The sequence below is a fragment of the Scyliorhinus torazame genome, chromosome 5, assembly GCF_047496885.1.
Source record: "Scyliorhinus torazame isolate Kashiwa2021f chromosome 5, sScyTor2.1, whole genome shotgun sequence".
Taxonomy (NCBI): domain Eukaryota; kingdom Metazoa; phylum Chordata; class Chondrichthyes; order Carcharhiniformes; family Scyliorhinidae; genus Scyliorhinus; species Scyliorhinus torazame.
In genome coordinates, this window is record NC_092711.1 from 320,030,123 (window position 1) to 320,051,713 (window position 21,591).

General features: G+C 49.1%; 1 protein-coding gene across 2 annotated transcripts in view; it reads right to left on the reverse strand.

Annotated features, from left to right (window-relative positions):
- LOC140421315 (tripeptidyl-peptidase 2-like) overlaps positions 1 to 21,591 on the reverse strand; it is a 194,416-nt gene that overhangs the window by 90,173 nt on the left and 82,652 nt on the right. For both annotated transcript variants that reach the window (XM_072505959.1, XM_072505960.1), the window contains exons 12-13: positions 2,825 to 2,940; positions 741 to 912 (exon numbers count right to left, since the gene is read on the reverse strand). In XM_072505959.1, the coding sequence (XP_072362060.1) occupies positions 741 to 912; positions 2,825 to 2,940 (288 nt within the window). The remainder of the gene's footprint in view (positions 1 to 740; positions 913 to 2,824; positions 2,941 to 21,591) is intronic.

Below are 21,591 nucleotides of genomic sequence, written 5' to 3' on the forward strand. Positions count from 1 at the left end.
TAATCTCATCAATGCTGTGTCCAATGCTTTAAATTAAATAGCAAAGTAGAAACTGCAGCTGTCGACTTTACCCAATGCCTCGTTTCTTGCAGGTACTCTTTTGTACATTGTATATGCTTTGGTATGTAGCACCTGCATAAGAAAGTGATGAGGCTAATTCTTCTGGCTGTGTTGGCTCAGCTCGGGGGCTGGATGGGAACCATACTCACTTGGTGCACCCTGCCCGCTAAGGGTTTGAAGTGCGAGTATTTGCAGGTCTGGAACATTAAAATGGTCAGAGGGAGTCAGGCTCAAGCCTAGAACTGACAAGAAGTGGGGAGAGATAGAAGTTCAAGTCAATCTATAGCCCCAAGTTAGGGTGAAGCAGAACATGTTACAGGGTGGAGGGGGTCAGGACACATGGTTAAGGTGGGGATGGAGGGGTCAAGACATGGGATTTGGGTGGATGGGAAAGATAAACGAGTGAAGAAGACAATGACTTCACACCTCGATAGCTCCCTCTTTGTCTGACCATCTATTTTCTTGCACTGCTTTTCTGTGAAGGATATTTTTCTATGTTAAAGGTGTTATATAAATGCAAGTTATTGTTGTTATGTTGACATTTTATACCACTCAAGAAATGTCTCTTCCTATTTAACCCATTATCTTACGACTTAAATTGCCATCAGTCTGCTCAACCTCCCAAACTACACATTTAAAATCTCAGCTGCTTCTCGCACTGAAGTTTGATTTTTCCATACCTGTGTTTTCAGCAAATACTGGTTCCACAGATACGGAGAAGTCGATTGGCACCGACAGATACGCTGGGTCCCTGAGGTAGATTCCACGCAGATGACTTATTTTGATGCTGAAGCCCAACTGATGACATTTTATCGCGACGTTTTGGCTGAGGTAGTCATAGGCCTTTTCAATCTGCTCCGGAAAAATAAAATTAAAAATTAAACACGTTACAATCCACCAGGTGGGGGGGTCAGCTCTGTTGGGTAACACCCCTCACTATCACGAGATAATCAGCGTTCCGGCTGACCCAAGAATGCTCTGGTGTGGTGACCTGAGATTGGTCAACAGTGGCATGGACGTTGTGTCTCTTTTTAATGAGCACAATATCATCATTATTGTCAAACATTGCCCCGGTTAGACAGCACCGACCAGACAGGGACAGAGGTTGTCTTTAGCTAGGGTACTGTGTACCGTTCTGGGTTCCACGCTTTAGAAAGAATGTCCAGGCCTTAAAGAGGACACTCAGGAGATTTACTAGGATGAAATGAAATGAAAATCGCTTATTGTCACAAGTAGGCTTCAAATGAAGTTACTGTGAAAAGCCCCTAGTCGCCACATTCCGGCGCCTGTTCGGGGAGGCTGGTACGGGAATTGAACCGTGCTGCTGGCCTGCCTTGGTCTGCTTTCAAATCCAGCGATTTAGCCCTGTGCTAAACAGCCCCTAGCTCAGATGAGATCAGTGTTGAGGGCCTGGAGTTATTTGGAGATGTGAGCGGAGAAAGCTAAAGGTAGATTTAGCTCAGATGTGGCCAAGGAGCCCGGCCCGGGGAGCTTTGCCCATAAGAGGCAAGGGGGAGGGGGGGCTCGAGGGCCCTGTAAGAAGCAAGTTGGTTGCAGCAGGGGTGGTCTGGAGGCCACAGTGGGGTCGCTGAGGAGGGTCGGAAGATCGGAGCTGCCTTTGAAAGAGCCGCCCCGATCCGCATAATGTCTTCTTGAGCTCGTCAGTGCAGGAAATGTTGCAAGTGCAGCCTTGACGGGGCGCTCCCTGCCGAAACCAAACAAAACGGCAAAGTGTTGTCAAATAGGGGGGTCTTTCTCGCTGCTGCAGGCGAAATGGGACTGTTTTTGTCTCTTTGATTCGTGCCCAGTGAGCAATGGGCAATTAGTATGAAGAATGAGATCTTTAAAATCAAGGCATTGTTGGACCAAGAGCCATTGTAGACAGGGGTGAATTGTAAAAGGGGCAGAATATTGCCAGAGGGTCTCACCCCTATCCGTACCAGCAAAGTTGGTGAGGAGCCAACATGCTTCACGCCAAACCCTACTGTAGCCATAATGTGCTGCCAGAGGGCAAAATAGGGGCAGTGTGGGAGTTACACACCTCACGGGGGAGGAAATCCCCCTCTCGGGAGCTTCTGGCCATTCCCAACAGCACCAAGAGTGCATTAGTCTGTGCTGCTAGGACAACAACCAGGAACACTGGGAAGGCCACTGGATCTCAACCAAGCGGAGTCTGGGGTCTTTGGAGGGGCGTTGTGTTTAATTGAGCAGCCAAGTAGGAAGGGGGGAGTCTGTCTTAGGGAGGGCCACCTCCAATCCACAAAAATTGCACCCCCACCTTCCTTCCTGCCTGTTGAACACACATTTTAAAAAGCGGCCTGCTTCTGCCAACCGTTCCATGGCGCGGGGCTGCATTTTATCGGGTGGACAGGCTTAAAGAGCTCAATTTACCCTTGATTATTAAAAAAAAAATATATAGTGGGTGGGCTGCTGATTTTGGCATCATAGGTGAGCATGAAGGTGGGCAGGAAGGTGGTGGGGTGGGCGCCTGCCCTATTTTAATTGCCTCTCTGCCGAAAACATTTGAGGTCATGTAAAAGGCAGCCTTTGGCGTGAGTTGGGTTGCAGGCAGCAGAGATTTGCAAGAGCTGATGTTCACAGAGGGCGACTCAAAAGCTGACAAACATTCACAGTAATTGGAGGCAGCATGGACTACAGCGATGAACGAAACTCCTGAACTAATTCCTGAAGCAGGTGGAACCACTACTGCCTAAGTGACTCCATAAAGGAGGCATTGAAAACAATGATGAGTTGCCTTTTTTACCTGAATGATCCCGTGACCTTGTGCAAATACTTCAACATCATCCACTTTTAATGCTGTGTTCTCCAGGGCACGTCGCACCGAATGTGGGGTGTAATATATGTCATTCGCTTTCAACCCTAAAGTATTTATGGTAAGAATCGTAATGTTAGCGTTGAAAGTGTTCACATCAAATCCAACATGGACACAAACCTTTTTACATGAAATGTAAATATTAGATAGCCACTATCAAAGCCAATAATCAATCCAGAAGAAACTTTTCTAACTCGGTGAGAATGTAGAACTTTGTACCACACGGAGTAGTTGAGGTGAACAGTACATCATAGAATCATAGAATGTACAGTGCAGGAGGCTATTTCACCCATCGAGTCTGCACCGGCCATTGGAAAGAGCACCCGACTCAAGCCCACACCTCCACCCTATCCCCGTAACCCCACTTAACCTTTTTGGACACTAAAGGCAATTTAACATGGCCAATCCACCTAACCCGCACATCTTTGGACTTGTGGGAGGAAACCGGAGCACGCGGAGGAAACCCACGCACACACGGGGAGAACGTGCAGACTCCGCACAGGCAGTGACCCGAGCCGGGAATCGAACCTAGGACCCTGGAGCTGTGAAGCAACTGTGCTAACCACTGTGCTACCGTGCTGCCCATGATGCATTTAAACAGAGGTTGGATAAACACAAGTGCAAAAGGACAAGTTGGTTATTCTGACAGCGGCACTTGAAATAGGGGTGAGAGGAGGTTTGTGTGGTGCATAAACACAAGCATAGACCTGTTGGGATTAAAGATCTGCTTCTGTGCTGTAGGTTCTATGTAATCCGAAGTGGTCAATTACAAACTCAGGACCAATAATGAGTAAAGGTTATCCATGCTCACTGCAAAGTCATTCATTTTTCTTCATTCATTCACAGGATGTGGGTGATGGGCTAGGCCAGCACTTATTGCCCAACCCTAAATGCCCCTGAGAATGAAGTGGTGAGCTGCCTTCTTAATCTGCTGCAGTCCATATGGTGTAGGTACACCCACAGTGCTGTTAGGAAGGGAGCTCCACTGGGCTGCACGGTGGCGCAGTGGGTTAGCACTGCGGCCTCACGGCGCCAAAGTCCCAGGTTCGATCCCGGCTCTGGGTCACTGTCCGTGTGGAGTTTGCACATTCTCCCAGTGTTTGCGTGGGTTTCACTTCCACAACCCAAAAAGATGGGCAGGGTCGGTGGATTGGCCACGCTAAATTGCCTATTAATTGGAAAAATTGAATTGGGTATTCTACATTTTTTTTAAAAAGGAAGGGAGCTCCAGGAGTTTGATTTGGATTTGTTTATTGTCACGTGTACTGAGGTACAGTGAAAAGTATTTTTCTGTGAGCAGCTCAACAGGTCATTCGGTACATGGGAAGAAAAGAAAATACATAATAAGGCAACACAACATATACAATGTAACTACATAAGCACTGGCATCGGATGAAGCATACAGGGTGTAGTGTTAATGAGGTCAGTCCAGACTTCCGGGTGCGGCGATGACCAGCTGAGTCGCACGTTTCGGCAGCTCCCGGTGTAACGGACTTTTGGGCTCTTAATAAGAGCCCCAACGGCAATTTTAACGGCTAAAAGTACTGTACGGTGAACCAGAAGGGAATCCCCCCTGGATACGGATGGAAAAAGGAGAGGAAGGTGGCCGGATTGCGGTGGATCCTTTAGAGCAGCGGCAAGGAAGGCAAGCAAAAACCAAGATGGCGTCGGAAGGTGGCAGTTTAACATGGGGCCCTGAACAACAAGAGTTCTTGAAATGCTGTGTGGAAGAGCTCAAAAAGGAAATGAAGAAGGAGCTGTTGGCCCCGATATTCCAGGCGATCGAAGGGCTCAAGGAGGAGCAAAAGACCCAGGAGCAAAGGCTGCCGAGAATGAGGACGACATACAGGGCCTGGTGGTGAAGACGGAGATGCACGAGGCACACCATAAACGATGTGTGGAAAGGCTGGAGGCGCTGGAGAACAACGCGAGGAGGAACAACCTAAGGATTCTTGGCCTTCCTGAAGGTGCGGAGGGAGCGGACGTCGGGGCATATGTGAGCACGATGCTGCACTCGTTAATGGGAGCGGAGGCCCCGGCGGGTCCGCTGGAGGTGGAGGGAGCATACCGAGTGATGGCGCGAGGACCGAGAGCAGGAGAAATTCTTAGAGCCATAGTGGTGAGATTCCTCCGTTTTAAGGACAGAGAGATGGTCCTTAGATGGGCAAAGAAAACGCGGAGCAGTAAGTGGGAGAACGCGGTGATCCGCGTATACCAAGACTGGAGTGCGGAGGTGGCGAGAAGGAGGACGAGCTTTAATCGGGCCAAAGCGGTGCTTCACAAAAAGAAGATAAAATTCGGAATGCTGCAACCGGCAAGACCGTGGGTCACATATCGAGAGAGGCACCACTACTTTGAGACGGCGGATGAAGCGTGGACTTTTATTGTGGAAGAAAAATTGGAATGAGCGGGTTATTAAAAAAAGAACGTTTGAAACAAAGTATGGGGGGCGAAGAAGGGGGGAAAGAGGAGTTTTATGTTATTAATCCTGCGATGTGGTAACTTTTCTCTCTTCCACAGGAGGGGGGAGGAAAGGAGGTGGAAGAGATGGGGCGTTGGCCATTGGGGGCGGGACCAAGGGGGAAGCGCGGGCTCGGTTCCTGCGCTATGATAATCATGGCGGGAATAGGGAAGCAGGAAGGAGGGGGCATCGCACGGTGCGAGCCGAGGTCACGGGGGGAAGCCGAGGTCGGCCAAAGTTTGCTGACTTCTGGGAGCAACATGGGGGGTGTAACTACGCTAGTGGGGGATCTAGCGGGGGGGGTGGGAGGGGGGAATTATTGGGCTGCTGCTGCTGGGGAGAGGGGGGAGCTGGTATGGGGTGGGATGGGCGGGGGGGGGGGGGGCACAGCCTGGGGGGGACACAGCTGCGTGGGAACCGGGTGAGGAGCAAGAAAAAGGGGATGGCTAATCGACAAGGGGGGGGGGGGGGGTAAAAAGCCCCCCAACCCGGCTGATCACGTGGAACGTGAGAGGGCTGAACGGGCCGATAAAGAGGGCACGGGTACTCGCACACCTTAAGAAACTTAAGGCAGACGTGGTTATGTTACAGGAAACGCATTTGAAACTGATAGACCAGGTGAGACTACGCAAAGGTTGGGTGGGGCAGGTGTTCCATTCGGGTCTAGATGCGAAAAACAGGGGGGTGGCTATATTAGTGGGGAAGCGGGTAATGTTTGAGGCAAAGACTATACTGGCGGATAGCGGGGGCAGATACGTGATGGTGAGTGGCAAACTACAGGGGGAGACGGTGGTTTTGGTAAACGTATATGCCCCGAACTGGGATGATGCCAATTTTATGAGGCGTATGCTAGGACACATCCCGGACCTAGAGGTGGGAAAGTTGGTAATGGGGGGAGATTTCAATACGGTGTTGGAACCAGGGCTGGACAGGTCGAGGTCCAGGACTGGAAGGAGGCCGGCAGCAGCCAAGGTGCTTAAAGATTTTATGGAGCAGATGGGAGGAGTAGACCCGTAGAGATTTAGCAGACGTAGGAGTAAGGAGTTTTCGTTTTTCTCCTATGTCCACAAAGTCTATTCGCGAATAGACTTTTTTGTTTTGGGAAGGGCGTTGATCCCGAAGGTGAGGGGAACGGAGTATACGGCTATAGCCATTTCGGATCACGCTCCACATTGGGTGGACTTAGAGATAGGGGAGGAAACAGAAGGGCGCCCACCCTGGAGAATGGACATGGGACTAATGGCAGATGAGGGGGTGTGTCTAAGGGTGAGGGGGTGCATTGAAAAGTACTTGGAACTCAATGACAATGGGGAGGTCCAGGTGGGAGTGGTCTGGGAGGCGCTGAAGGCAGTGGTTAGAGGGGAGCTGATATCAATAAGGGCACATAAAGGAAAGCAGGAGAGTAGGGAACGGGAGCGGTTGCTGCAAGAACTTCTGAGGGTGGACAGGCAATATGCGGAGGCACCGGAGGAGGGACTGTACAGGGAAAGTCAAAGGCTACACGTAGAATTTGACTTGCTGACAACAGGTACTGCAGAGGCACAGTGGAGGAAGGCACAGGGTGTACAGTACGAATATGGGGAGAAGGCGAGCAGGTTGCTGGCCCACCAATTGAGGAAAAGGGGAGCAGCGAGGGAAATAGGGGGAGTGAGGGATGAGGAAGGAGAGATGGAGCGGGGAGCGGAGAGAGTGAATGGTGTGTTCAAGGCATTTTATAAAAAATTATACGAAGCTCAACCCCCGGATGGGAGGGAGAGAATGATGGGCTTTCTGGACCGGCTGGAATTTCCCAAGGTGGAGGAGCAGGAAAGGGTGGGACTGGGAGCACAGATTGAAATAGAGGAAGTAGTGAAAGGAATTCGGAGCATGCAGGCGGGGAAGGCTCCGGGACCGGATGGATTCCCAGTTGAATTTTACAGGAAATATGTGGACTTGCTCGCCCCGCTACTGATGAGGACCTTTAATGAGGCAAAGGAAAGGGGACAGCTGCCCCCGACTATGTCTGAGGCAACGATATCGCTTCTCCTAAAGAAGGAAAAGGACCCGCTGCAATGCGGGTCCTATAGACCTATTTCCCTCCTAAATGTAGACGCTAAGATTCTGGCCAAGGTAATGGCAATGAGGATAGAGGATTGTGTCCCGAGGGTGGTCCATGAGGACTAAACTGGGTTTGTGAAGGGGAGACAGCTGAATACGAATATACGGAGGCTGCTAGGGGTAATGATGATGCCCCCACCAGAGGGGGAAGCGGAGATAGTGGTGGCGATGGATGCCGAGAAAGCATTTGATAGAGTGGAGTGGGATTATTTGTGGGAGGTGCTGAGGAGATTTGGTTTTGGAGATGAGTATGTTGGATGGGTGCAGCTGTTGTATAGGGCCCCAGTGGCGAGTGTGGTCACGAATGGACGGGGATCTGCATACTTTCGGCTCCATAGAGGGACAAGGCAGGGATGCCCTCTATCCCCATTACTGTTTGCACTGGCGATTGAGCCCCTGGCAATAGCATTAAGGGGTGCCAAGAAGTGGAGGGGAGTACTTAGAGGAGGAGAAGAACACCGGGTATCTCTGTATGCGGATGACTTGTTGTTATATGTAGCGGGCCCGGCGGAGGGGATGCCAGAGATAATGCGGACACTTCGGGAGTTTGGAGAATTCTCAGGATATAAACTGAACATGGGGAAAAGTGAGTTGTTTGTGGTGCATCCAGGGGAGCAGAGCAGAGAAATAGAGGACTTTCCGCTGAGGAAGGTAACGAGGGACTTTCGTTACTTGGGGATCCAGATAGCCAAGAATTGGGGTACATTGCATAGGTTAAATTTAATGCGATTGGTGGAACAAATGGAGGAGGACTTCAAGAGATGGGACATGGTATCCCTGTCACTGGCAGGGAGGGTGCAGGCAGTTAAAATGGTAGTCCTCCCGAGATTCCTCTTTGTGTTTCAGTGCCTCCCGGTGGTGATCACGAAGGCTTTTTTCAAAAGGATCGAAAAGAGTATCATGAGTTTTGTGTGGGCCGGGAAGACCCCGAGAGTGAGGAAGGGATTCTTACAGCGTAGTAGGGATAGGGGGGGGCTGGCACTACCGAGCCTAAGTGAGTTCTACTGGGCCGCCAATATCTCAATGGTGAGTAAGTGGATGGGGGAAGAGGAGGGAGCGGCATGGAAGAGATTGGAGAGGGCGTCCTGTAGGGGGGCTAGCCTACAAGCTATGGTGACAGCCCCATTGCCGTTCTCACCGAAGAAATACACAAGCCCGGTGGTGGTGGCGACTTTGAAAATTTGGGGACAGTGGAGACGGCATAGGGGAAAGACGGGAGCCTCGGTGGGGTCCCCGATAAGAAACAACCATAGGTTTGCCCCGGGGAGAATGGATGGGGGATTTGGAATATGGCAAAGAGCAGGAGTAACGCAACTGAAAGATCTGTTTGTGGATGGGAAGTTCGCAAGTCTGGGAGCGCTGACCGAGAAATATGGGTTGCCCCAAGGGAATGCATTCCGGTATATGCAACTGAGGGCTTTTGCGAAGCAGCAGGTGAGGGAATTCCCGCAGCTCCCGACGCATGAGGTGCAGGACAGAGCAATCTCAAAGACATGGGTGGGCGACGGTAAGGTGTCAGATATATATAGGGAAATGAGGGACGAGGGGGAGATTATGGTAGATGAGCTGAAAGGGAAATGGGAAGAAGAGCTGGGGGAGGAGATTGAGGAGGGGCTGTGGGCGGATGCCCTAAGTAGGGTAAACTCATCGTCCTCGTGTGCCAGGGTAAGCCTGATTCAATTTAAGGTGTTACACAGGGCGCATATGACTGGAGCACGGCTCAGTAAATTTTTTGGGGTAGAGGATAGGTGTGCGAGATGCTCGAGAAGCCCAGCGAATCACACCCACATGTTCTGGTCATGTCCGGCACTACAGGGGTTCTGGGTGGGGGTGACAAAGGTGCTTTCGAAAGTAGTGGGGGTCCAGGTCGAACCAAGCTGGGGGTTGGCCATATTTGGGGTTGCACAAGAGCCGGGAGTGCAGGAGGCGAGAGAGGCCGATGTTTTGGCCTTTGCGTCCCTAGTAGCCCGGCGCAGGATACTGTTGATGTGGAAGGAGGCCAAGCCCCCGGGGGTGGAGACCTGGATAAATGACATGGCAGGGTTTATAAAGCTGGAACGGATTAAGTTCGTCCTAAGGGGATCGGCTCAAGCGTTCACCAGGCGGTGGCAACCGTTCGTCGAATACCTCACAGAAAGATAGAGGGAATGGAAAAGAAGAAGGCAGCAGCACGAGCCCAGGGGGGAGGGGGGGGGGGGGGAGGAGGAACCAGAAGGAGTCTCAGGGCTATTAATATATATGTATAATATGTATAGGTCGTTGCTATAAATAATTGTATATTGGATTGTTAAACCATATTTTTGGAGAGTGTTTATCTGAGACAAGGCAGTTGCCATTTAGTTTTAGTTTTTGTTATATATTATTTATTCTTTGTTTATAAAACAGGTCATTGTTATTTATACTGTTATATTATTGTGTAAAGGATACACAATGTACTGTGATGGTTGACCAAAAATTTTCAATAAAATATTCTTAAAAAAAAAAAAAATGAGGTCAGTCCATAAGAGGGTCATTTAGGAGTCTGGTGACAGTGGGGAAGAAGCTGTTTTTGAGTCTGTTCGTGCGTGTTCACAGATTTCTGTATCTCCTGCCCGATGGAAGAAGTTGGAAGAGTGAGTAAGCCGGGTGGGAGGGGTCTTTGATTATGCTGCCCGCTTTCCCCAGGCAGCGGGAGGTGTAAATGGAGTCAATGGATGGGAGGCAGGTTTGTGTGATGGACTGGGCGGTGTTCACGACTCTCTGAAGTTTATTGTGGTCTTGTGCTGAGCAGTTGCCATACCAGGCTGTGATGCAGCCCGAAAGGATGCTTTTTATGGAGTTTGACCCAGTGACAGTGAAGGAACAGCGATATGTTCCAAACCAGGAATCAGGACGGTGAGTGACTTGGAGCGGAATGCCCAGGTGGTGGGGTTCCCAGTCCTCCCAAATATTAGTGGTCATGGGTTTAGAAGGTGTTGCCTAAGGAGGCTTGGTAAGCTTCTGCAGTGCATACTGCTGTCACTATTCGTTGGTGGGGAAGGGAGTGAATGTTTGTGGAAGGAGTGCTGGTCAAGTGGCTGCTTTGTTCTGGATGGTGTCGAGCTTCTTTGTTGGAGATCACATCCAGGCAAGTGGAGAGTATTCCATCACACTCCTGACTTGTGCCTTGTAGATGGTGGTCAGGCTTTATAGAGTTACTCACCACAGGGCAGCACGGTAGCATTGTGGATAGCACAATTGCTTCACAGCTCCATGGTCCCAGGTTCGATTCCGGCTTGGGTCATTGTCTGTGCGGAGTCTGCACGTCCTCCCCGTGTCTGCGTGGGTTTCCTCCGGGTGCTCCGGTTTCCTCCCACAGTCCAAAGATGTGCGGGTTAGGTGAATTGGCCAATGATAAATTGCCCTTAATGTCCAAATTGCCCTTGGTGTTGGGTGGAGGTGTTGAGTTTGGGTAGGGTGCTCTTTCCAAGAGCCGGTGCAGACTCAAAGGGCCGAATGGCCCCCTTCTGCACTGTAGATTCAATGATAATCTATGATTAATCTAGGACAAAGGTTCGGCACAACATCGTGGGCCGAAGGGCCTGTTCTGTGCTGTATTTTCTATGTTTAAGGATTCCTCGTCTCCGACATGCTCTTGTAGCCACAGTATTTATATGGCTAGTCCAGCTCAGTTTCTAGTTAATGTTAACCCACCACCCACAGAATGTTGATTGTGGGAGATTCAGCGATGGTAATGCTGCTGAATGTCAAGTGGCGATAGTTAGATTCTCTCTTATAGGAGATGGTCATTGCCTGGCACTTGTGCGGCGGGAGTGTTACTCGCCACTTGTCAGCCTGAGCCTGGATATTGTCCAAGTCTTGATGCTTTTGCACATGGACTGCTTCATTATCTGGGGAGTCGCAAAAGATGCTGAACATTATGTAATTATGAACATCCCTATTTCCGACCTTGTCATGGAAGGAAGATCATTGATGAAGCAACTGAAGATGGTTGGTCCTTGGACACTACCCTAATATTGAGTGCAAATGATATAAACCTTTACAAGTGGGTGACACGCAGAGGCCTCAAGTGTTATAAATGTTGTCAGGCGATTCCACAATCAGATGTTCTTAGTCATATGCGACGAGCATGCAGCAAAGCAAGGGCTTCGTCTGTTAACTTGATTTTCTTTGTGATTATCTGATTGGAATGAAGCTCTTCAACTCACCAAAGACACATAGGAACCGCAGGGGGTCAGAGACTGAGAACTCAGGCTTTTATATATGGAATTACAGAGAATTGTACAAAACAGCAACAGACCATTTGGCCAACCTGCTCCACACCAGGGACCCAGGTTCAATTCCAGCCTTGGGTGACTGTCTGTGTGGATTTTGCACATTCTATTCGTGTCGGAGTGGGTTTCCTCCCAGTCCAAAGATGTGCAGGTTAGGTGGATTGGCAAGGCTAAATTACCCCTTAGTACCCAAAGGTTAGGTAGGGTTACAGGGATAGGGTGGGGGAGTGGGCCTAGGTTGGGTCCTCATTCGGAGGGTTGGTGCAGACGCAATGGGCCAATTGGCCTCTGTGATGTTCTTTGATTGTGCTGATATGGAGTGTGGATGTGGTCGTGCTTAACAACTTCCTTACCTTGCAGGTCAGCTGTTCGTTTCGGGAGATCAGTTTCGGGAGCAGGCCTATTGGCTGACTGTAAATCAGGAAGGATACAAAGGGTGTGGCTGAAGTGCCTATAGAAACAGAGTGCTGAAGGCAAACAGAGTGTATCTGAGTTTGGGTAAGGCTGAGTTCGGGTAAGAGGGGAGTGACAAAAAAAAAAAAAAAAAAAATCAAATTAATTAAGTAAATTAATTAACTAGTTAAGGGAATTTGGTGCTCACCTGAAGGAGGTGCAGAGAAGCAGACCTGTGAGGGAGTCTCTGGAGCAATTGCATCACAGCCAGCAGGTAAGTGATTGGCTTGTAACTGGTAAGTGATTTCTCTGTCTTTGACTTTCTCTTAGCTGTGTAGTGTAGTTCAAATTTAACTTCAGGTTTAAGTCATGGCAGGAGAGCTCAGACCCGTGTCATGCTCCTCTTGTGAGACGTGGCAAGTCAGGGTCCCTTCTGGTGTCCCTGACTCCTTCATCTGCAAGAAGTGTGTCCAACTGCAGCTCCTGTTAGACCGCTTGACGGCTCTGGAGATGCGGATGGACTCACTTTGGAGCATCCGCGATGCTGAGGAAGTTGTGGATAGCACATTCAGTGAGTTGGTCACACCGCAGATTAAAATTACTGAGGCAGATAGGGAAAGGGTGACCAACAGACAGAGGAAGAGTAGGAAGGCAGTGCAGGGATCCCCTGCGGTCATCTCCCTCCAAAACAGATTTACCGTTTTGGAAACTGTTGGGGGAGATGGCTCACCAGGGGAAGGTGGCAGCAGCCAGGTTCATGGCACCGTGGCTGGTTCTGCTGCACAGAAGGGCGGGAAAAAGAGTGGCAGAGCTATAGTGATAGGGGATTCAATTGTAAGGGGAATAGACAGGCGATTCTGCGGACGCAAACGAGAATCCAGGTTGGTATGTTGCCTCCCTGGTGCAAGGTCAAGGATGTCTCGGAGCGGCTGCAGGGCACTCTGGAGGGGAAGGGTGAACAGCCAGCTGTCGTGGTGCATATAGGCACCAACGATAAAGAACAAAGAACAAAGAAATGTACAGCACAGGAACAGGCCCTTCGGCCCTCCAAGCCCGTGCCGACCATACTGCCCGACTAAACTACAATCTTCTACACTTCCTGGGTCCGTATCCTTCTATTCCCATCCTATTCATATATTTGTCAAGATGCCCCTTAAATGTCCCTATCGTCCCTGCCTCCACTACCTCCTCCGGTAGTGAGTTCCAGGCACCCACTACCCTCTGCGTAAAAAACTTGCCTCGTACATCTACTCTAAACTTTGCCCCTCTCACCTTAAACCTATGCCCCCTAGTAATTGACCCCTCTACCCTGGGGAAAAGCCTCTGACTATCCACTCTGTCTATGCCCCTCATAATTTTGTATACCTCTATCAGGTCGCCCCTCAACCTCCTTCGTTCCAGTGAGAACAAACCGAGTTTATTCAATCGCTCCTCATAGCTTATGCCCTCCATACCAGGCAACATTCTGGTAAATCTCTTCTGCACCCTCTCTAAAGCCTCCACATCCTTCTGGTAGTGTGGCGACCAGAATTGAACACTATACTCCAAGTGTGGCCTAACTAAGGTTCGATACAGCTGCAACATGACTTGCCAATTCTTATACTCAATGCCCCGGCCAATGAAGGCAAGCATGCCGTATGCCTTCTTGACTACCTTCTCCACCTGTGTAGCCCCTTTCAGTGATCTGTGGACCTGTACTCCTAGATCTCTTTGACTTTCAATACTCTTGAGGGTTCTACCATTCACTGTATATTCCCTACCTGCATTAGCCCTTCCAAAATGCATTACCTCACATTTGTCCAGGTTAAACTCCATCTGCCATCTCTCCGCCCAAGTCTCCAGACAATCTAAATCCTGCTGTATCCTCAGACAGTCCTCATCGCTATCCGCAATTCCACCAACCTTTGTGTCGTCTGCAAACTTACTAATCAGACCAGTTACATTTTCCTCCAAATCATTTATATATACTACAAAGAGCAAAGGTCCCAGCACTGATCCCTGTGGAACACCACTGGTCACAGCCCTCCAATTAGAAAAGCATCCCTCCATTGCTACCCTCTGCCTTCTATGGCCTAGCCAGTTCTGTATCCACCTTGCCAGTTCACCCCTGATCCCGTGTGACTTCACCTTTTGTACTAGTCTACCATGAGGGACCTTGTCAAAGGCCTTACTGAAGTCCATATAGACAACATCTACTGCCCTACCTGCATCAATCATCTTAGTGACCTCCTCGAAAAACTCTATCAAGTTAGTGAGACACGACCTCCCCTTCACAAAACCGTGCTGCCTCTCACTAATACGTCCATTTGCTTCCAAATGGGAGTAGATCCTGTCTCGAAGAATTCTCTCCAGTAATTTCCCTACCACTGAAGTAAGGCTCACCGGCCTGTAGTTCCCGGGATTATCCCTGCCACCCTTCTTAAACAGAGGAACAACATTGGCTATTCTCCAGTCCTCCGGGACATCCCCTGAAGACAGCGAGGATCCAAAGATTTCTGTCAAGGCCTCAGCAATTTCCTCTCCAGCCTCCTTCAGTATTCTGGGGTAGATCCCATCCGGCCCTGGGGACTTATCTACCTTAATATTTTTTAAGACACCCAACACCTCGTCTTTTTGGATCACAATGTGACCCAGGCTATCTACACCCCCTTCTCCAGACTCAACATCTACCAATTCCTTCTCTTTGGTGAATACTGATGCAAAGTATTCATTTAGTACCTCGCCCATTTCCTCTGGCTCCACACATAGATTCCCTTGCCTATCCTTCAGTGGGCCAACCCTTTCCCTGGCTACCCTCTTGCTTTTTATGTAAGTGTAAAAAGCCTTTGGATTTTCCTTAACCCTATTTGCCAATGACTTTTCATGACCTCTTCTAGCCCTCCTGACTCCTTGCTTAAGTTCCTTCCTACTTTCCTTATATGCCACACAGGCTTCGTCTGTTCCCAGCCTTTTAGCCCTGACAAATGCCTCCTTTTTCTTTTTGACGAGGCCTACAATATCACTCGTCATCCAAGGTTCCCGAAAATTGCCGTATTTATCTTTCTTCCTCACAGGAACATGCCTGTCCTGTATTCCTTTCAACTGACACTTGAAAGCCTCCCACATGTCAGATGTTGATTTGCCCTCAAACATCCGCCCCCAATCTATGTTCTTCAGTTCCCGCCTAATATTGTTATAATTAGCCTTCCCCCAATTTAGCACATTCATCCTCGGACCACTCTTATCCTTGTCCACCAGTACTTTAAAACTTGCTGAATTGTGGTCACTGTTACCGAAATGCTCCCCTACTGAAACATCTACCACCTGGCCGGGCTCATTCCCCAATACCAGGTCCAGTACCGCCCCTTCCCTAGTTGGACTGTTTACATATTGTTTTAAGAAGCCCTCCTGGATGCTCCTTACAAACTCTGCCCCGTCTAAGCCCCTGGCACTAAGTGAGTCCCAGTCAATATTGGGGAAGTTGAAGTCTCCCATCACCACAACCCTGTTGTTTTTACTCTTTTCCAAAATCTGTCTACCTATCTGCTCCTCTATCTCCCGCTGGCTGTTGGGAGGCCTGTAGTATACCCCCAACATTGTGACTGCACCCTTCATATTCCTGATCTCTACCCATATAGCCTCACTGCCCTCTGAGGTGTTCTCTCGCTGTATAGCTGTGATACTCTCCTGAACAAGTAGCGCAACTCCGCCTCCCCTTTTACATCCCCCTCTATCCCGCCTGAAACATCTAAATCCTGGAACGTTTAGCTGCCAATCCTGCCCTTCCCTCAACCAGGTCTCTGTAATGGCAACAACATCATAGTTCCAAGTAGTAATCCAAGCTCTAAGTTCATCTGCCTTACCCGTAATGCTCCTTGCATTAAAACATATGCACTTCAGGCCACCAGACCCGCTGTGTTCAGCAACTTCTCCCCGTCTGCTCTGCCTCAGAGCCACACTGTCCCTATTCCCTAGTTCTCCCTCAATGCTCTCACCTTCTGACCTATTGCTCCCGTGCCCACCCCCCTGCCATACTAGTTTAAACCCTCCCGTGTGACACTAGCAAATCTCGCGGCCAGGATATTTATGCCTCTCCGGTTTAGATGCAACCCGTCCATCTTATACAGGTCACACCTGCCCCGGAAGAGCTCCCAGTGGTCCAGATAACAGAAACCCTCCCTCCTACACCAGCTGTTTAGCCACGTGTTTGTCTGCTCTATCTTCCTATTTCTAGCCTCACTGGCACGTGGCACAGGGAGTAATCCCGAGATTACAACCCTCGAGGTCCTGTCTTTTAACTTTCTGCCTAGCTCCCTGAACTCCTGCTGCAGGACCTCATGCCCCTTCCTGCCTATGTCGTTAGTACCAATATGTACAACGACCTCTGCCTGTTTGCCCTCCCCCTTCAGGATTCCCTCTACCCGTTCGGAGACATCCTGGACCCTGGCACCAGGGAGGCAACATACCATCCTGGAGTCTCTTTCACGTCCACAGAAGCGCCTATCTGTGCCCCTGACTATAGAGTCCCCTATAACTATTACTCTTCTGCGCTTTGACCCTCCCTTCTGAACATCAGAGCCAGCCGTGGTGCCACTGCTCTGGCTGCTGCTGTTTTCCCCTGATAGGCTATCCCCCACGACAGTATCCAAAGGGGTATATCTGTTCGAGAGGGGGACAACCACAGGGGATTCCTGCACTGACTGCCTGCCCTTTCTGGTGGTCACCCATTTCTCTGCCTGCACCTTGGGTGTGACCACACTTACATAACTGCGATCTATGACGCTTTCCGCCACCTGCATGCTCCTAAGTGCATCCAATTGCTGCTCCAACCGAACCATGCGGTCTGTGAGGAGCTGCAGTTGGGTGCACTTTCTGCAGATGAAGCCATCCGGGACGCTGGAAGCCTCCCGGACCTGCCACATCTCACAGTCAGAGCACAGCACCCCTCTAACTGACATTGCGTCAATTAATTAAAATTAAAATTTGTCTTTTTTTTTTATAAATACTTTTTTTTTTTTAATTACAAAGTTACTGTCAACTATCTGTTTCCTAGCACTAGATTTCTAATAGAAATGCGATAGCTAACTATAATATTCTCCGATCTCTGGCTTAGATATCCTCTAAATTATAATTAAGTTATTATGTTTAATTAGTTCCCAAATACTCAAAAATTTAGGTTAAAATCCCAACCAGCCACTCAGGTCACAGCTTTTCTGTGATGTCACTTCAGTTTCCCCCCGACACACACAATTTGAAAAAAAGGTATAAAAGTAAAAATCACTTGCTTACCTTCTGAGATGTTCTCAGGTTCTCTCGCTGACAGAGACTGCTCCTCCACCTCCAATCCTTGACCTGCACAATGCTAATAATATAATAATATAATATGGCACTTACCTTACACCAATGGGTCTTATATTAGGTTAGAGGAGGAGGGTGGGTGGGAGACACTACACGTGTAGTGTCTCGGGTTTCCTCTCCACCAGAATTTATTAGTTTGGGGGGGGGGGGGGGGGGAAACTTGCCAGAGGTCGAACTTCCGGTTCCCGCCGAAATCCAAAGGGCTGCTCCTGTAAAGGTAAGGTTTTTAAACACACTACTCACCTCCAAGAAGGCCCCTGCGCACCGCTGCCGCCGAAATCCAAAGGGCTGCTCCTGTAAAGGTAAGGTTTTTAAACACACTACTCACCTCCAAGAAGGCCCCTGCGCACCGCTGCCGCCGAAATCCAAAGGGCTGCTCCTGTAAAGGTAAGTGGTTTTAAACTCACTACTCACCTCCCAGAAGGCCCCTGCGCACCGCTGCCGCCGAAATCCAAAGGGCTGCTCCTGTAAAGGTAAGTGGTTTTAAACTCACTACTCACCTCCCAGAAGGCCCCTGCGCACCGCTGCCGCCGAAATCCAAAGGGCTGCTCCTGTAAAGGTAAGGTTTTTAAATACACTACTCACCTCCCAGAAGGCCCCTGCGCACCGCTGCCGCCGAAATCCAAAGGGCTGCTCCTGTAAAGGTAAGAGCTTTTAAACTCACTACTCACCTCCCAGAAGGCCCCTGCGCACCGCTGCCGCCGAAATCCAAACGATATAGGTAAAAAACGGGATGAGGTCCTACAAGCTGAATTTAGGGAGTTAGGAGTTAAACTAAAAAGTAGGACCTCAAAGGTAGTAATCTCAGGATTGCTACCAGTGCCACGTGATAGAGTAGGAATGACAGGATAGCTAGGATGAATACGTGGCTTGAGAGATGGTGCAAGAGGGAGGGTTTCAAATTCCTGGGACATTGGGACCGGTTCTGGGGGAGGTGGGACCTGTACAAATCGGACGGTCTGCATCTGGGTGGGACCGGAACCAATGTTCTCGGGGGTGTGTTTGCTAGTGCAGTTGGGGAGGGTTTAAACTAATGTGCCAGGGGGATGGGAACCGATCTAGGAAGTCAGTGGGGACAGAAACAAAAGGCAGGAAGGGAGAGTGTGTAAAGCATGACCAGAGAAAGCAGGGCAGAGAGCAAGGAAGGTCTACATTAAACTGCATTTATTTCAATGCAAGGGGCCTGACGGGCAAAGCGGATGAACTTAGGGCATGGACGGGCACATGGGACTGGGATATTATAGCTATGACTGAAACATGGCTAAGGGAGGGGCAGGACTGGCAGCTCAATGTTCCGGGGTACAGATGCTATAGAAAGGATAGAACAGGAGGTAAGAGAGGAGGGGGAGTGGTGTTTTTGATTAGGGAGAACATCACGGCAGTACTTAGAGGGGATATATCCGAGGGTTCGCCCACTGAGTCTATATGGGTGGAACTGAAAAATAAGAAGGGAGCGATCACCTTGGTAGGACTGTACTACAGGCCCCCAAATAGTCAGCGGGAAATTGAGGAGCAAATATGTAAGGAGATTACAGATAGCTGCAAGAATAATAGGGTGGTAGTAGTAGGGGACTTTAACTTTCCCAACATTGACTGGGACAGCCATAGCATTAGGGGCTTGGATGGAGGGAAATTTGTTGAGTGTATTCAGGAGGAATTTCTCATTCAGTATGTGGATGGACCGACTAGAGAGGGGGCAAAACATGACCTCGTCTTGGGAAATAAGGAAGGGCAAGTGACAGAAGTGCTAGTGAGGGATCACTTTGGGACAAGTGACCATAACTCCATTAGTTTTAAGATAGCTATGGAGAATGATAGGTCTGGCCTAAGAGTTAAAATTCTTAATTGGGGCAAGGCCAATTTTGATGGTATCAGACAGGAACTTGCAGAGGTAGATTGGGGGAGACTGTTGGCAGGCAAAGGGACGGCTGGTAAATGGGAGGCTTTTAAAAATGTGTTAACCAGGGTGCAGGGTAAGCACATTCCCTTTAGAGTGAAGGGCAAGGCTGGTAGAAGGGAACCCTGGATGACTCGAGATATTGAGACTCTGGTCAAAAAGAAGAAGGAGGCATATGACGTACATAAGCAACTGGGCTCAAGTGGATCCCTTTAAGAGTATAGAGATTGTCGAAATAGAGTTAAGAGGGAAATCAGGAGGGCAAAAAGGGGACATGAAATTGCTTTGGCAAATAATGTAAGGGAGAATCCAAAGAGATTCTACAGATACATAAAGGGGAAAAGAGTAACTAGGGACAGAGTAGGGCCTCTTAAGGATCAACAAGGACATCTATGTGCAGAGCCACAAGAGTTGGGTGAGATCCTGAATGAATATTTCTCATCGGTATTCACGGTGGAGAAAGGCATGGATGTTAGGAAACTAAGGGAAATAAATAGTGATGTCTTGAGAAGTGTGCATATTACAGAGGAGGTGGTGCTGGAAGTCTTAAAGCGCATCAAGGTAGAAAAATCCCCGGGACCTGATGAAATGTATCCCAGGATGTTGTGGGAGGCTAGGGAGGAAATTGCGGGCCCCCTAACAGAGATATTTGAATCATCAGCAGCCACAGGTGAGGTGCCTGAAGATTGGAGAGTGGCGAATGTTGTGCCCTTGTTTAAGAAGGGCAGCAGGGAAAAGCCTGGGAACTACAGACCGGTGAGCCTAACGTCTGTAGTAGGTAAGTTGCTAGAAGGTATTCTGAGAGACAGGATCTACAAGCATTTAGAGAGGCAAGGACTGATTCGGGGCAGTCAGCATGGCTTTGTGCGTGGAAAATCATGTCTCACAAATTTGATTGAGTTTTTTGAGGGGGTGACCAAGAAGGTAGATGAGGGCAGTGCAGTAGACGTTGTCTACATGGACTTTAGCAAAGCCTTTGACAAGGTACCGCATGGTAGGTTGTTGCAGAAGGTTAAAGCTCAGGGGATCCAGGGTGAGGTTGCCAATTGGATTCAAAATTGGCTGGACGACAGGAGGCAGAGGGTGGTTGCAGAGGGTTGTTTTTCAAACTGGAGGCCTGTGACCAGTGGTGTGCCTCAGGGATCGGTGCTGGGTCCACTGTTATTTGTGATTTATATTAATGATTTGGATGAAAATTTAGGAGGCATGGTTAGTAAGTTTGCAGATGACACCAAGATTGGTGGCACAGTGGATAGTGAAGAAGGTTATCTAGGATTGCAACGGGATCTTGATCAATTAGGCCAGTGGGCCGACGAATGGCAGATGGAGTTTAATTTAGATAAATGTGAGGTGATGCATTTTGGCAGATCGAATCAGGCCAGGACCTACTCAGTTAATGGTATGGCGTTGGGGAGAGTTATAGAACAAAGAGATCTAGGAGTACAGGTTCATAGCTCCTTGAAGGTGGAGTCGCAGGTGGACAGGGTGGTGAAGAAGGCATTCGGCATGCTTGGTTTCATTGGTCAGAACATTGAATACAGGAGTTGGGCCGTCTTGTTGAAGTTGTACATGACATTGGTACGGCCACACTTGGAATACTGTGTGCAGTTCTGGTCACCCTATTATAGAAAGGATATTATTAAACTAGAAAGTGTGCAGAAAAGATTTACTAGGATGTTACCGGGACTTGATGGTTCGAGTTATAAGGAGAGGCTGGATAGACTGGGACTTTTTTCCCTGGAGCGTAGGAGGCTTAGGGGTGATCTTATAGAGGTCTATAAAATAATGAGGGGCATAGATAAGGTAGATAGTCAACATCTTTTCCCAAAGGTAGGGGAGTCTAAAACTAGAGGGCATAGGTTTAAGGTGAGAGGGGAGAGATTCAGAAGGGCCCAGAGGGGCAATTTCTTCACTCAGAGGGTAGTGAGTGTCTGGAATGGGCTGCCAGAGGTCGTAGTAGAGGCGGGTACAATTGTGTCTTTTAAAAAGCATTTAGATAGTTACATGGGTAAGATGGGTATAGAGGGTTATGGGCCAAGTGCGGGCAACTGGGACTAGCTTAATGGTAAAAACTGGGCGGCATGGACTGGTTGGGCCGAAGGGCCTGTTTCCATGCTGTAAACTTCTATGATTCTATGTGTCAACGAAGAACTTACAACAAAACTATTTATTACTAACACTACTCTAAAGGATTACTATCATGTCTAAGATTACTACAGTTGGAAATAATGGTCTAACACTAACGTACACGAAGATACTA